The sequence below is a fragment of the Pseudopodoces humilis genome, chromosome 9, assembly GCF_049639895.1.
Source record: "Pseudopodoces humilis isolate 2021_Gansu_Grassland_sample_001 chromosome 9, ASM4963989v1, whole genome shotgun sequence".
Classification (NCBI taxonomy): Eukaryota; Metazoa; Chordata; class Aves; order Passeriformes; family Paridae; genus Pseudopodoces; species Pseudopodoces humilis.
The window spans coordinates 13,262,182-13,277,247 of NC_142208.1; the positions used below are offsets into that span (position 1 = coordinate 13,262,182).

The window sequence follows — 15,066 nt, forward strand, 5'->3', positions numbered from 1 at the left end:
AGGTGAGTTACTGAAAGGTGGCACAATTTGGGTAATGGAGGTTTAGCCTTTGGGCTTGTGCATTTTAAGATCCGTTTGACTGGTTGAAGTACAAAAAGGAAGTGCTTTTGTGTAAAATATTCAGTCAGATGGAAAAAGAATACGAAGCTGGAAGCACAGGTCACTTTCCTTCTGCTGCATCAAGATGTCAGATGCAATAAAAGGATTTTAGCATTCAGCTATAAAAGCTCCTTTAAAAGAAACCAAGACAGGAATTTTTCTGGTGAAAAAGGGTTTTACTGAATGTGTGTGCTTATTTTTTGAGCATTCAGAAATCTGATTTAAGCTTTATAAGACCTTTTGTACAGCTATTGAAAATAGAAATCTGTTAGGAAGTAAAGCAGGGGTAAATTTTTGGTCTTCTACTAAGGATAGGGGTGGGCAGAACTGGATCATATTGATCCGTGTTTTTACAGCACTTAACAGGTGTACATGTGTCAAAAATATGATTGCATTAGAGATGGAAGTTGATGTAAAAATTGACAAGTTAATGAAAAATAACCCCTTTTGGTACTAAGACAAATGGTTTCACAATTGTGAAACAAGCTTCTTTCCCAAGGCTAATTAACCCGTCTTTATTTAAAGCTGACTTTTCTTTCTTGGCACAGTTTTGGGGCTGTGCACAAATGTTCTTGCCTGGAGAATATTGTCACTTGGATGCTGTTAAAGCTGTTGAGGGAGGCTGAGGAGCAGAGGTAGATCTCTGGCCTGCTTTTACAGTGGTTAAAGATCCCCAGGGCAGCTGTTGGGTGCCTGTCTAGGTCTTGTGTCGCAGACATTGTCAATGGGACTGCTGCGGGGTTGGCACGGAGATGGACATTGTAGATCCAGTGCCCTTTCCTCCTGGAAAGCACAGCAGCCTTCCTGATTCATTTCCTCCTTCCTCTTGACCTCTTGCATCCTGTTCATCTGTTTTGCTTGCGAGCAGCCCCAGGATGACATAAGCTTTTGAACTTCTCTGTAGGATGAGAAAGGGATTTTTTCAATGTTGCACATCCTCTGATGTGTCAGCTCAAGTGAGATGATGTGCAGGTTGCCACTGAATTTATCAAAGACCATGCAGCTTCCAGGTACCTGAATTTGATTTGTCTGCCTTTACCTTTTAGTTTGTTTATGAAATTCCTTTTTCATTGATGAGTCCAAACTCTTTCAGATGAATACATATTCTGACTTTTTGGATCTATTTAGTTATTTCCTTCATTTATTCTCTGTATCCCCTGTATCATATGTATTACTGGTTTCTTGCCATAAAAATATGTAGAATATTTCTCATGTAAAAGAAAGGATAACTCCATGTTGGAAGCGTGAAATCCGTGTCCTTATGGCTTTGTCTGGATGCAGGAGTGAAACAAAGTAGTAGGAAAAGCAGCCTCCATTGAAAATTCTTCAGAGTGATGCAAGTTTGTGTCTTTTTCCAGAATGCACATTCTTCCTGCAATTTCTGTTTTTTCAGTTTGCTATTAGAGCATTTGCATCCATTATTAGGCAACAGGCAACAGATTAAAAAGTCTGTGCTCATAAATTCTCATTGCAGTAGCAGCTGGAAGGTATAAAAGCAGGGATCCTGTTATTGTAGGTGCTGTACATGGGATAGCCCTGACACTGCAGTTATTTTGGTGTGGGAACTTCAAAGCTCAGGTAGTTTTGCTGAAAAGTTGGTGTGTTTAGGGATTAAAAGACAATCCTTGCAATTCATTAGCATTTGATCCAGTGAAATAATTTGGAGTTTCTTTCTTTGAAAGACAATGAGCGGAGAGCATTTTCTTTTGTTGCTTAATTAACTAAAAATAGGCCTAATAAAGATGCATTCTAACAAGTTAATACATATGTCAGCAACTTGTTTCAGTTGTATAATTTTGCAAACTATTTCTAAAATTTCTCTTCTGGGTAGAAAATAAACACCTGCATACGTTTAAGCCTTTAACTTTCACATCTGTGACCTGGATCTTTGAGTCTGCTCATATGCGTCTGTGAGACATGTGAGCAAAACTACATTTACAGCTTAATTTTAAATGAGCAGAACTAAAATTAGAGTTGAATTATTTGTCAGCAGTTGTTAGGAACTGATATACCATCCTCTCCTCTCTTGGGAAGGAAACATTGTGCTCTCACAGTTGTCTGAGAGGACATCATTGTTCAGCTCTGATATTAGGAAAGCTGAGAATTAAAAAGTCCCACTTGAATGTATGACTGCCCCTTAGAGGAAACATGATGTGTAGTCCAGTTGCACTGATTGTAATGTGCTTGTGTTAGCCAATGTTGTTAAAAATGAAGCCCAGTTTTCATGATTTATTGGTCAGTGAAATCCTTAACTTCACATAGTAGACTGAAAAATTGTGACATGTGGAAGCATAGAATTGCATTAAAAGTTGTCTGTAGCCCATGACAGAATGGTATTTCTGTGCTGCTAGAAAAAGAAAAAGAGCCCCTGCCCTGTAGCAGTTTCTTTGCTATCACTGGAATAAGTTGATGTGGGTGAATTTTGCGTGTTTTTTTGGGTTTTTTTAAGCATGGGCATTGTCCTTTATTTTAAATAACATTTTTACCTATGACTCCTGACAGTATGTCAGTTTCTGAGGTCTTTGCAATTGTAACTTGCTTTTTAAGCTGCTTGTAAATTCCTGAGTAAGAAAGGAACCTACCCATGCAAACTGAACTTGCAACACAGGGCCATTCTGCTAGCATGGGATCTGACTGGAGATATTCTTCTTTCAACCCACTGATGAAAACTTAGATGAATTGCTTTCTTTTTGAACAGGATTCTGCAGACAGAAATACAGGATTTTTTTTAAAATTAACATTAATTTCTTTAGTGAAGTTGCATTGTTGTTTTGAGGCATTTGCTCACTGCCAAGTATGTCTCTCTTCATCAGGTACGACTGGTAAAGCATCATCTCCACCACCCGTGATAGACACGAGACAAATGAGTGAGAAGCTGGAGACTATTTTATACCAGCTCCGTCAGGTGACTCGAGAGAGGGACGAGCTGCGCAAGCAACTTGCACTTTCATCTCCAGGGTCAACTTTTGATGACTGCAGGTAAACAGAAAGGAAATGTAGCATTTTCATTTAGTCTTCAATAGTGTTTTCAAGTGTCTTGACACCCGCTTGCCTGAAAAGCAATAAGGAGCTTGCATTGTATATATGTTGCTTGTAATGTACTTGCATCCTGGTGAAGTGCCCACATCCATGTTTCAGAGCTTCCTGTTGAGTGCCTATCCCCACTTTGTCCAGCAATTTTTCTGTGGGACTGAGGGGAGAAGGTCTCATCTCTGTACTAGAAAAGAAAGCAAAGAAGTTGCTTAGACTTCATGGGTTTTGTTGTGGGAAGAGAAAAAAGACAGTGGATGAAGTATTTGGTGTTTGGAAAACAAGAGAGAAGAAAGAGAAATAGCTCTGAATACTTGGCTGGAGAACAGAAATGAGGAGAGGAAAAATATCTCAGCTATTCTTATGCTTCTGCAAGGAGAGAGGGGTTTGGATTTACACTGAGTGGAGTAAGTGTTTTTTGGAAAATCAGTTTTCTGGTATACATACGTTGGGAAACTTGTAGCAGAAATATGTTAAGAATAAGGAATTCTTCACTGAGCATTCTTTTTCAGTCATTTAACAGCCAGCAGGCTTGGCTAGCTCATTCCAATTTGGGGGCTGACATGTTATGAGGAAGACAGTACTCAGAGTATGAGTTAATTGTAAAAAAGGGTTTTATTGAGTAGGCAATAGAATTAGTTTATTTTGAAGGGTTAAAGATCTGCTAATGTTTCAATGTGTCTGGGTACACTGAGCACTTTTTGTCTGTATATGTATAGAACCTTGGAAAAAAATTGTGTGTCACTGATTCTGGAATAAGAGCAATGAACAGTTTTTCTGGGAGGTGTTGCCATCATGTACCTTTTATGAACTTTAATGTTTTGTTGTTGTTTTTTGTTACTTCATCAGCTGTGTCTGTATGTGATCAGGTGGTTAATTAAACTTTTTGTCTGTATTAAGATTTGAACCAGTGAGCTGACATTTTTAGAACCTGGGGATTTTATAAACTCAGTAGCTTCTTAATGTCCCCTTCCTCCCTCCTTGAGTTCTGAGGGCTCCTTTAAGAGCATCATGTTCTATGTAACCATCTCAAAGCATTGTGGGGATGGGAAAGGAAAAAATTGTCAAATGTCAACATCTTTTGCACAGCTTCCAGTTACTTAGTTAAACAGAAGGATTTCTTCTTTGAAGTTACTAGAGCTTAGGAATAGAGGATTTTATAGCTCACAATCTTCTGCATAATCCAGGATGCTATTAATAAAGTTCTGATGAGCTGTCCTCTAGACTGCCCTAGTTTTCTCTTTGTCAAATCAATCCTTTGCTTTCAGTGTAGGATTTGTGTGTTGTATAAAGCATGAATGTTTACAGCTCCAAGAACAACCCATCAAAATAAACCTTGTATTTGGGCAGTCCCTGGACAATACATATTAGATGGAGAATGCTGGCTTCCAAACAATCAAGTATTTGAAGAGTGAGAAATGAATGAAGATTATTGACATTCTTTTCCTTCAGTGTGAAAGCAACCACTGCTCCCACCTGCATACACATTTATGGTTTTTGAAATCTTACTGGAATTTGTTTTACTTTTTGGATTCTTTCCTCTTCTAAAACTATAATCTTCATCCTTCCAGGAGTCAAAGCCTGGTAAACTTTAATACTGAAGTGTACAAGCTGAGAGATAATGATGTGGATGGTGACTTTTACTACCCTGGCTTTATTTTCCTGGCTGTGTGTGCTGCTGTAACTATGGCTGTACCAAACACAGGTGGTGCAGAGGCAGACCTGGACATGTCACCTTGGATGCTTCACAACAGCTCACAGCACATTTGCAGTCTGGGCTGTGCTGGCTGAGGAGGTTGCAAAACAGAGAGCTGTTTTCCAAGCAAATGTTGACTAAGTGTAGAGCAGTGGCAGAGGAGCCACAGCAGTGGATTGTGATGTGCTGAATCAGATCAGCATGTGCCATCCTGCTGGACATGAGTAGGATTGCTCATGCTGTGCTTGCGGATTGACAGTGGCTGTGTGTGTGCATGTGCGCTGGAGATTAAGTACATAATTAATGAGTAATTAATTAAAAATAATTTAGCATGCTCAAGTTGCATGTTATGGACTTAAACCTGCTGTTATTACTCACATAATAGTAACAGTAGAAGAGAACCACAACACAAATAAATATCCTGAAAATTGTCTTTCATAAGAGTCTGGTTTTTTGTAATCTTCAGTTATTGCAATTACAATAGTAAATGACAAGTCCTTGGAAACTGTTAGGTAGGATTGCCCACAAAATTGGACCTGTGGTTGGCATTAGCTTTTCTGTGAGCATCAGATAAATGTCAGTCTTGCCATGGCCTTGTTTATGGCCAGGGTAATTCCACTATAGCATAAAGGATTTTTGAAGTTCTTATACAAATATCAGAAAAACAGTTGGGTCTTTGACACTAGCATTTTAAATTTTGTTAATGTTTGAACAAGTGCTTCCAAAGTAGTAACTGATATTTCTCCTTTATTGAAATCATAATTTTTGGTATTTTCTGGGGCATTTTAGCATAAAAGTTTGGTGGTCTTGCTTAAACAAGAGTCAGCCACTGCATGCAGTTGAACTGTTGTCTTGCAACAGTTTTGATTCTTGACTTCTGACCAATATACCTTCCCATACTCCTGTTTTTCTTGCTGAGACAATAAAGCCTTGGAACATCAATGTGGAACATATGGCCTTGGATATCCAAGTGGCTTTTATTTCATGTAGATGAGGTAGAATGCAGAATGTTATTGGTGGTATTGTTGGTCCTTCCTCATTGTGTAGGTTGGCTAACTTGTCTCCATATGGTCTAAAAAATGGAGAAAAAACCCTAAATAAGCAAACTAAATAAGAAATAAATTATTATTATAAATAAATATATTTTTTTAATATATAAACTAATAAACATTGTCTCCATGTGTTTATAGACGGTTTGTTGGCTTTTTTAATGTTGCTTTGCATTTTGGATGGTTGGTTTTGGTTGTGGGATTTTTTTGTTTCTTTTTTTTGGTTGTTTGGTTGTTTGGTTTTGTTTTGGGTTTTTTGTTTGTTTTATTTTTTAAAAATAGTGTCAGTGTTACTTGAGCAATATATGAAACACATGTGATAGATGTTAGACTTGTAGAACAAGTTTCACCATAGCTTTCAGACTGCCCTAATAGTTTAATATGAACATCTGTTAATAGATCTCAGTAAACGAAATGTTACAGCTGAGAGCTAAACTGTACTCCAATTAATGCTGTCATTTAAGACTGTGGTGGACAGATGGTATCTACTTTCAATCATTTCACCCTAAGGTCTAATTTAAATCAATAACTTGTATTTTAATGATTCTGTCAAGGGTGTAAACATTTCAAATCAAGTTTAACTTTTGCTAACTACGTCTGTATTTTAAAGGAATAACCCTTCACTACTTGTGGTGATGTCCGTAATAGTGTGTGAGTAATACACTACTTTTGGTACCTCTCAAGAATTAATTTAAAAATACCCTAAAAGACAACCCTGTGGACATGATTTGAGCATTTGGTTACTTTACATTATTTTAGGTTTTATTTGTTGGTAAAGTTTATTAATCAAGGAAGAGTCTTTTGTTTTTCCCCAGAAGCACTTCTCTAGAGAAAGGAGAGAAGGAGGAATTACAATCGAAGGTCTCACTATTCAGCAACCCAGATGCAACTGAGTTGCCAAAAAGTACCTTATATCATACCTCCCCCACCCCTGAAAATCTGAAACAGATGTGTCTGGCATTTCTTTTTTTTAAGTTTTGTTCTTTTATTATTTTTACTTTTTTAACAACTCTCACCACTGCAGTAGTGCAAAGCCATTTTCCTTTTGATTCAATTGCCAGCTGCATTTCAGTTCCAGAACTCATGTTGCTATTTTTTGTATGAAGCAAAGAAAATTCTGATTGCTTTTCAGGCTGTGCTTCCAGAGAAGCCATTTGGGGGAGTTTGAGGTTTGAGGGAGGAAGAGTCCTCTGTGCAGCAATGGAGCAAATCTGATATGAGAACAAGCAGAGTTAAATTAGAAAGCAATTGTTTTCTTTTGGAGCCATTAGTTTTCTCTTTTGGTGGTTTGCTTGGTTTTTTTCACATTGCCTATGGGGTTATAAGAAACCCAGGAGATGATACAGGGACAGATGTCAGAAGCTTCATTTTGAAACTCGAAAATTCAATGGAGCAAAAATCCAGTGACTGTACAGAGGAGAAACAGTTCAGTTCAGAGTCTCTTTTAGATGCTTAGTGCTACAAAGAAAGAAGATATAATCCTGCTAATTTAGTTTCTAGCAAAATATCCAAATCTAATTAATTCTAATCTGCAAATAAAGGTATCATGTACCAGTACCATACATTCTAGATATAATCTATGCTTACCAATTGTTTGACCACGTAGATTATTTTAGAAAATTTCTCTCCCAATCATCCAAAGGAAATTTGAGTAAAAAATTTATTTTGCCTCATTTTGGCTTTTATTTTGTTAAGTTTACTGAAAAATGCTTGTTGGAATTATGTTGCATTGGAGATTTCTAATAACCCAAATTTTTTAAAAATAATTATCTTATGAAAATGTAAGGTAGAGTCTGACATGATTTCTCATTATTTATAGTAGCCTGAAAGAATATGGTAGCACACAATCAGGTGTGTAATTCAGCACAATGACTTGGTCAAACAAGTCAAACAGCCAGCAGAGATGTGTGTGTTTGATATCCCATTGGAAGTCTTTCTCTCAAGCATGTTTTCCTAGGGAGTTAAACAAGGTCCTCCAGCTGCTGCCTGTAAAGAAGCTTTGTTTAGCCCAGGTCTCCCAGCACGCCCAGCTGACTTGGGCAGCCTCTTCCAGCCCTGTCCTCACTGCAGCTCTGGGCTTTGTCACTGGGACTGGACTGTGGTGGCACAGGAAAGTGAGTCTGCTGTGATGGACCCGTCCTTGTGTCAGTGGGAGTTCTGTTCTGGGGTAGTGTTGCTGCTTAGAAGAGAGGGACATGCAGGTTCAGTGATATTTTTGGCCATGTTAGTGATAATTAGACAAAATTATCCCATTATTAAATGTTACATCTCAATATAAAACTAATATAAGTTCAAGTCAGTGACTTTTTATTAGTGGTTGCATCTTAATGGGAATTGGTCAATATTTAAATTAATAAATATTATAACCTAAATATCAACAGTTGTGTGATAGCATTTTTTATTGGATAATAATTTCCCATTCACTTTAGTACTTGATGTTTGACCTCATACTCTTTTCCCATGCTAGGCCTAGTCCAAAACCAAATCATGATTATGAAAGGCTGAAGATTCAGTGTATGAAGGCCATGTCAGACCTACAGTCTCTGCAGAACCAACACACCAAGACACTGAAAAGGTGTGAAGAAGCAGCAAAAGAGGCAGATTTTTATCAGTAAGTATTAGTAAAGCTGTACAAGGTAAGAGTTCACCAGTACCAGTGCTAGATCAAATAGCATTAGAACATGGTAATCAAGTAATTTTTTAATACTGTTTTTCCTTTTAAATTGTAAGATCAATGTTTGCATCAGATAAAATATTTCTGGCCATTTGAAATGATCAAGTATGGACTGCCTGTTTTATTTTTAGGAATTTGAGACAGAAGTTCCCAGTGTCTTCCTGGGAAAAAAGTAAAGCCTGATTATTCATTTGAAGTTGCAGTCTAACAGTTTTACTGTCAGGCTGGAGAGCAGAATATAATCCAAGAGAATGGAATTTCTTACTCTCTTATATTGTGATTGTGATAGCTCTTGTGACAATCTGTGGAGGTTTTTACTCAGGTTTAATTCAACTGTTATTTTCTCCTGCAATAGTTGCTAAAATCCTGTGTTCTTTTTAAAAAGTAAAGTTTGCCTTCTGAAGAATTTATCACTTCCACTGAAATCTGAATGACAGCAGATTAATAACCTACATGTGAAGATTACATATGCTTAACTGTGGGAATATAATTTATGAAAATGCTTTTATTTTAACAGGTTGTTTTAATTTTAAGGAAACTTTTTTTTATGCTTTGTTCATTCAGTGCAGGAAACATTGGTATTTCTCTTCATAAGGAAGAAATGTAACATATCTTAGTTGCAAACTTTTTCTATATAAATACGTATTCTAATATTTACCAGCAAGTATGAGAGTTTATGTAGAATCATTCTGTTTCAACAATAGAAATACCTGTCAGTATCCAAAAGTTACTTTTTTGATCTGCAGTAGTAAAATACATCCAGTTGACTTATCTGCACTTTTTCAGCATTGCTTTAGTCTAATTTTAGGCTTGTAGTTTGAATTTTAATCTGAATGACAGCCTCCTCATGTGGCTTTCAGTTGTTTAAGTAAGAGTGTATTTCTTTCAGTAATTATAGCTGGCATAATGAACTTTGGAGGAAATTTTTATCATGAGTGTAGTTGAAACAACTATAGTGCGTTTTTGTTGGTTGTGGAGGTGTTTTGGTAGTTTGGTGGGTTTTTTTTGTTTTTGCAACAGTATCACACAACAGAGTTTTTGTTATTTTCATCTGTGCTTTGTTTAGCTACTGCTCAGCTGAGGAGCTCAGCAGAAAGTAGAAATTACTGGTGGGATAATTCTTATTATCTCAAGGATCATCATATTATGCTGCTTTTGTTTGTCTGCCTGCTTTTAATGGCTACGAAATGGCATTGACATGTGCCATAAATCCATCATCTCTTCTGATGAGGCTTAAGAGTGCTGTGTACATCCATGCATTTTCATACTTACATCCCTGTTTGTTTCTGGGTTTGGTTTTTTTTCCTGGTGCTTGCAATACACAGATATGCAGAACTGAGTTAGTTAGTTGCTTTCTTGGTAGGAAACTCGTGCTTGAAATTAATTACTCCGGGACTTTGTCCTTGCAAGTTGGACCCTAAGAGCATTTTTTGTGTGCCGCGACAGCACGTTGCACAGTCGGCTGCTGAGCGACCAGTCCCAGCTGAAGGAGGACATGGATACCCTGAAGAGGAAGAACACGCAGCTGGTGCGGGAGCACAATCACCTGCAGCAGTCCTGTGAGGAGATGAAGAGGCTTCATGACGAGGATCAGAAGGAGATAACAGACCTGCGCAGCCAGCAGCAGCAGGTGAGCCACGGCCTGGAGCGTGTGTGCTGGAGGAGATCGGGGCTTCTTCCTTCCCCAGAGAGACCTGAGTATGCAGCATTGCTACCTTTAGTGTCTCACTCATTCCCAAAAAAGCCTCTTCACCTTGTACAATGTTAGGGGAGACAATGACATCTTGGTTATGAATTGATTTTCTTTGTCTAGCTGGAAGAAATGAATAAGGAGTATTTAAATGCAGAGATGAAAAAGTATACATGAAGATGGTATTTGCATGATATTTTTTTAAAAAATGGGTAGAAAGGCATCAGAAATCTAACTTGAAGCTGCAAAGTGATTGAAAATATGACTTTTCCTAGGGTATTTTAGGGAGCGGGGCTTACTTTAAGCTTGCATGCTATGGTTGTTGATTTTTTGGGAAGAATCACAAATGGTTGATTAATGTTTTTGAACTTGAAACAAAATGACAAAATTTTCAGGAAAGGAGGGGTTGGACATTTCAGAGCTTTATATCACAGGCTGACTCCAGGCCAGTTTTGTTCACATACTCTGAAAATTAGAAGAAGAGTAATGCTAGGGAGCAACTGGTTGTATCAGGTCCGCTGTTCACCTAGGAAGAAGTCTGTTCGTTTGGTTAGAATTGTTACAGTAACATGTGGAATGGTTAAACAGAGTATCTGGGTTCACTGTGTAGGCTGATTCACAGGGCAAACTTGCAAGTCAAACATTAGGCTTCAGAAGCAAAATCTATGAGAGCCAAAATAATTATTTGCTAGGGTAAGAGGGGCAAAGGTCAAAGCAAGCTGGATGTGCTGAATGGTGCTTTAGGAGGTGCTTGAAGGTAGTGCAAAGAGGAGTGAAGGTTTGTTCTTTCTTTTTATCCATTTTTCTAACACTGTCTTGCAAGTGTTAGAAACTACAGTCTGAAACTGTTTAGTGGTTTATTTCAGAAGATAACAGAAATGGTTTGCTGTGTCAGCCTGGGCAAATAACTTAATTGGTCTGTGCCTCAGTTTCCCAGTCTGCAAAGCAGGGATGCAAGACCTCTGAGTGAAGGCTATTCTATTTTGCCATTCTGACCTGAAGTTTGGAATTATCTGGAAGCATAGAAGGAGGCTGAAGTATCATTGTCAGGATTGATTTAAAGAAATCTAGTCTCATGTCAACATCATGATTAAACCTTTAAAGAAAATGATGTATGTGATTCTTAGTGGGAAAATCGTGTAACTCTATTTCTCAGCTTGTCAGAGTGATTCATGGTGTCTTGACGTGGTGCCAAAAGTCTTATCTTGTTCCTGTAATTTCTCCTATGAATTAGTCTAACTCAGTGTTGATCCCTCTGACGTGTTGTTTCGTTGTCAGGCGAACAAAATACATCTTGGTGGCCTCAGAGAGCAAAAGCTTTTGATCAAATTACTCTTTGTGTGGGATTGTCATGGATTTGCTGTGTAGCAGCTGACCAGCTTAAGTTCCTGCTGCTCACATATGGAGTTTCATGTTGCCATGGCTGTGTTCCTTGGGCCAGCTGGGACTATTTACTTTCTTTCATTGGGGTTTTGAATGGGAGATGTTTATTGCACTGGTGTGTCCATCTTCCCCTGGCAAATCTGTGTTAGCAAGTTAATGCTAAATTCCATCCAATGTCTTGTGTGTTAGTCCTGCTTTTCTTTCATTATTTTGTGTGTTGTCAACATAAATACATTCCTCATATGCTTCAGACAGTGAGAAGTGGTTTGTTTCTGTTTGAATTCCTAAATAATTTGTTCTCAAACCTGCTCTTAAACTCATTTGGGAAGTAGTGTTCAGGAAAACAGCTTTCTAGAGTATTTACATGTTACGTATGCCTGCAGTTTACCACGTGCTTAGCTTATCTGAAATGGTTCACTGAAGCATGCTGGCTAATCATGTGTCCAGCTCTGTGCAGGTCGTGCTGCTGAATCCACTGGGGATTGGGATGTGCATGGAAATAGCCCAAGTGCAGTCTTGCTCCAGGGCCACTTTTATCTATCTTGCTTAGTTAAAGGAGACCAGCATCAGGCTGCAGAACTTCTGTCTCTGCTCTGTTATCTTGCCTGGGTAGCCAAGTGGTTTATTAACAGTGACAGGAGTTAGCCTCTACCTCTGGGCAATGAAGAGTGGGCAGCCTCTTGCTCTCCCCTTCCCCTCTGGTCTGCTGCCACCCAGGTTCCTCCATGCTCAGGAACTGCTCCCTACTCTGAATATAAGACACAAAAGATGAGGAACCAATTTGTGTAGGATAGCTGCTGTGTGTTGAGTTTCAAATTTTTATAGAGCTCATGTTTTCTTCTGTTTTCCTTCTAGTTTTTGAATGCTTTTTATTTTGAGATAGTTAGGGATATACCTCTGTAGGCTAATGTTAGTATTATATAATTCCTGACACCTCTCTGCATAGAGCATTCCTGTTTCTTCCCACTGCTCTATCAGGGCCAGATTTCAATTTAAAAGACAAAACCAGAAAAACAAGGAACATAGAATAATAAAAAAAAAGCTTTAGGCTTTTTTTCAGGCATATTTTTTGCCTTTTGAGAGTGAATAAGAACTAGATTTGCTGACATTCATTAGGGCTTTCTTATGTTGTTGCTGGTCATGTATCATCAGTGTTGCAATTTACAGCAAGATTCCTACATTGATGTAAATTTAATTTAAAACTAAGATTCAGGTCAGGCTTTATTCATGTTTAAATGGATTTTTCTCTTCCTGTTCATCTTTTATGTATGCTTTTTGAAACACAAACCTCTGTGGGAAGTTCTCAGATGAAATATTGTATGAATATTAAAATAATATGCCTGAGTGTATAACATATTTTGGGCAGATTTTATTCTCATTAATTATTTAATTCATTCAGAGGATACAGGCAACCTATCATGAATGCCACCTCGTGGACATCTCCCAAATTACCACTACCATCTTGGTCATCAAGTCACTATATTTTTTTTCTGTTCTAATTTTGTTTCTTATGTATGTACTTTAAATTGAACTTCTTGAACTGGTTAATAATAAAGGTTATTGATAGAGTTTCTGGCATTTTTTTAAGGTTATGAAGCAAAATGGATCATCAGAGATACTTAATAAACTTTATGATACCGCAATGGACAAGCTGGAGGGTGTGAAGAAGGACTATGATGCCCTGAGGAAACGGTACAACGAGAAGATCGCGAGTCACAACACAGATCTGAGCCGCCTGGAACAGGCTGAGGAGGAGAACAGACGTCTTCAGAAACAGATTGACATGCTAATGAAGCAAAGGGACACAGCAATTCATTTCCAGCAGCAATATTCATCTTCTCTTAGGAGGTATAACTGAATTTTGATACCTTTGACTAATCCGTTCTAATGTAGCATCTTATTTCCATTGTGCTAGAATCACAAATACCTTCCTAATCTTTTTTCTAAAGTTTTCCTCTAGTGTATGTAATCTTGCTGTGATGAGTAAGCATGTGTATTTATATAAAATTTTCTGGAAGGTTCTAGAATGTGTGATGGGGACACTGATTTGGAGAAATGGTGCATTTTCTTATGAAAAGGGTTTCCCATTTACAGTTTTGGAATTGTATGAGAAATTTTAACCATTGTTTAACTCGTGTGAGAAAAGGACCTATGTTTATTTTTAGTTGTAGGCACAGAAGTCAAATGCAAACAGAATTTTGTTAAACCTCAGACTTTGTTCCAAACAAACTCTTTAACTTATGGTGAGCCCGCATATATATCTCTTTATTTAAATACTAAGTGCAGATCAATAAGGGAATGTTTGCAAATGAAGATCATCTCAAGCTTAAGTTAACTTTTCATGGTGTTAGAATTGGAGACTGTGGGGGGCTGTGAGACAGGGCTTTGGGCTGGCAGCAGAGTTCTCTGGCTGCAGGTATTTGGGAGTCTTGTTTCACTGAGAGGGAGCTGCTATGGGCAGAACACACCCAGCCTACACCATTAACCACATGGGGTAGGGAGGACATCAGCACACACAAGGACTGCAGAGAGCATATGTGGGTGGGTGTGTTAAGAATGTTTTCATTGACTGTTAGGGGGGATACACAACTCCCACAGACCAAAGACAAAAAATGGTTTTCTCCACGTTCATAAATGGTTCCTTGTAACTGTTATGGTTCGGTCCTTAAAGAGATTCTGTAATATTCCTTAAGGTTCACTGACATTCCTAAAGCAATGGGTATTTTGCAGCACAGAGAATACATTTTCTAACAAGTCTTCTGTGGTTATGTTTTACCAATGGACACATTTGGTTACACAGCCAAATCCTTAGTGTATGAAAATGAGTAACAAGTGTCTTACTGGCGTTTCCGCTTGGTTTTAGGTTTGAATCGGTACAGCAGGAACTAAGCAACGCCACAGCACAAAACAAAGAGTTGCAGAGAGAGATGGAGCGATTACAGTCAGAGGTGACAAGGTTCAAAACAATGCAGCTGAAAGCAGCCAAGGATGCAGAAAAATACAAGGAAGAAAGGGATTCGGTTTTCAATGAGTACCGCCTCATAATGAGTGAGAGAGATCAAGTAATCAAAGAGGTAGATAAGCTTCAAACAGAGCTGGAGCTCGCCGAGTCCAAGCTGAAGAACACTTCTTCTGAGAAGCGAGTGGCCAGTGAAGAGCTGGAAGCTTTAAGACAGGTATGAAGCTACTGTTTTAGTGGGGAAGGGAAATGAGTATATGTTCTTGATGCTGGAATCAGGAATGTATGACTGATTAGTGGAAAATAGGAATGCATTGCAAAGAGGAAATTGTATTCTGATGTTTTCCTATACCAGTTCTTTTTACTGTCAATTTCCATGTTTGAACAGAGTACCTGCCAGTTGAAATGTGCTATACACTTGACTTAATTCTGTCCTGCATATTATAAATCCTTTCCTTTGCTGTGTTAGTCTTTTATATCTTCTTA

The 15,066-nt window shown here is 38.1% G+C and overlaps 1 protein-coding gene across 6 annotated transcripts in view; it reads left to right on the top strand.

The window, feature by feature from the left end:
- Positions 1 to 15,066, top strand: part of DLG5 (discs large MAGUK scaffold protein 5) — a 96,366-nt gene that overhangs the window by 42,916 nt on the left and 38,384 nt on the right. For all 6 annotated transcript variants that reach the window (XM_014250438.2, XM_014250440.2, XM_014250439.2 and 3 more), the window contains exons 3-7: positions 2,913 to 3,078; positions 8,342 to 8,485; positions 9,995 to 10,178; positions 13,210 to 13,469; positions 14,485 to 14,797. In XM_014250438.2, coding sequence (XP_014105913.1) covers positions 2,913 to 3,078; positions 8,342 to 8,485; positions 9,995 to 10,178; positions 13,210 to 13,469; positions 14,485 to 14,797 — 1,067 coding nt within the window. The remainder of the gene's footprint in view (positions 1 to 2,912; positions 3,079 to 8,341; positions 8,486 to 9,994; positions 10,179 to 13,209; positions 13,470 to 14,484; positions 14,798 to 15,066) is intronic.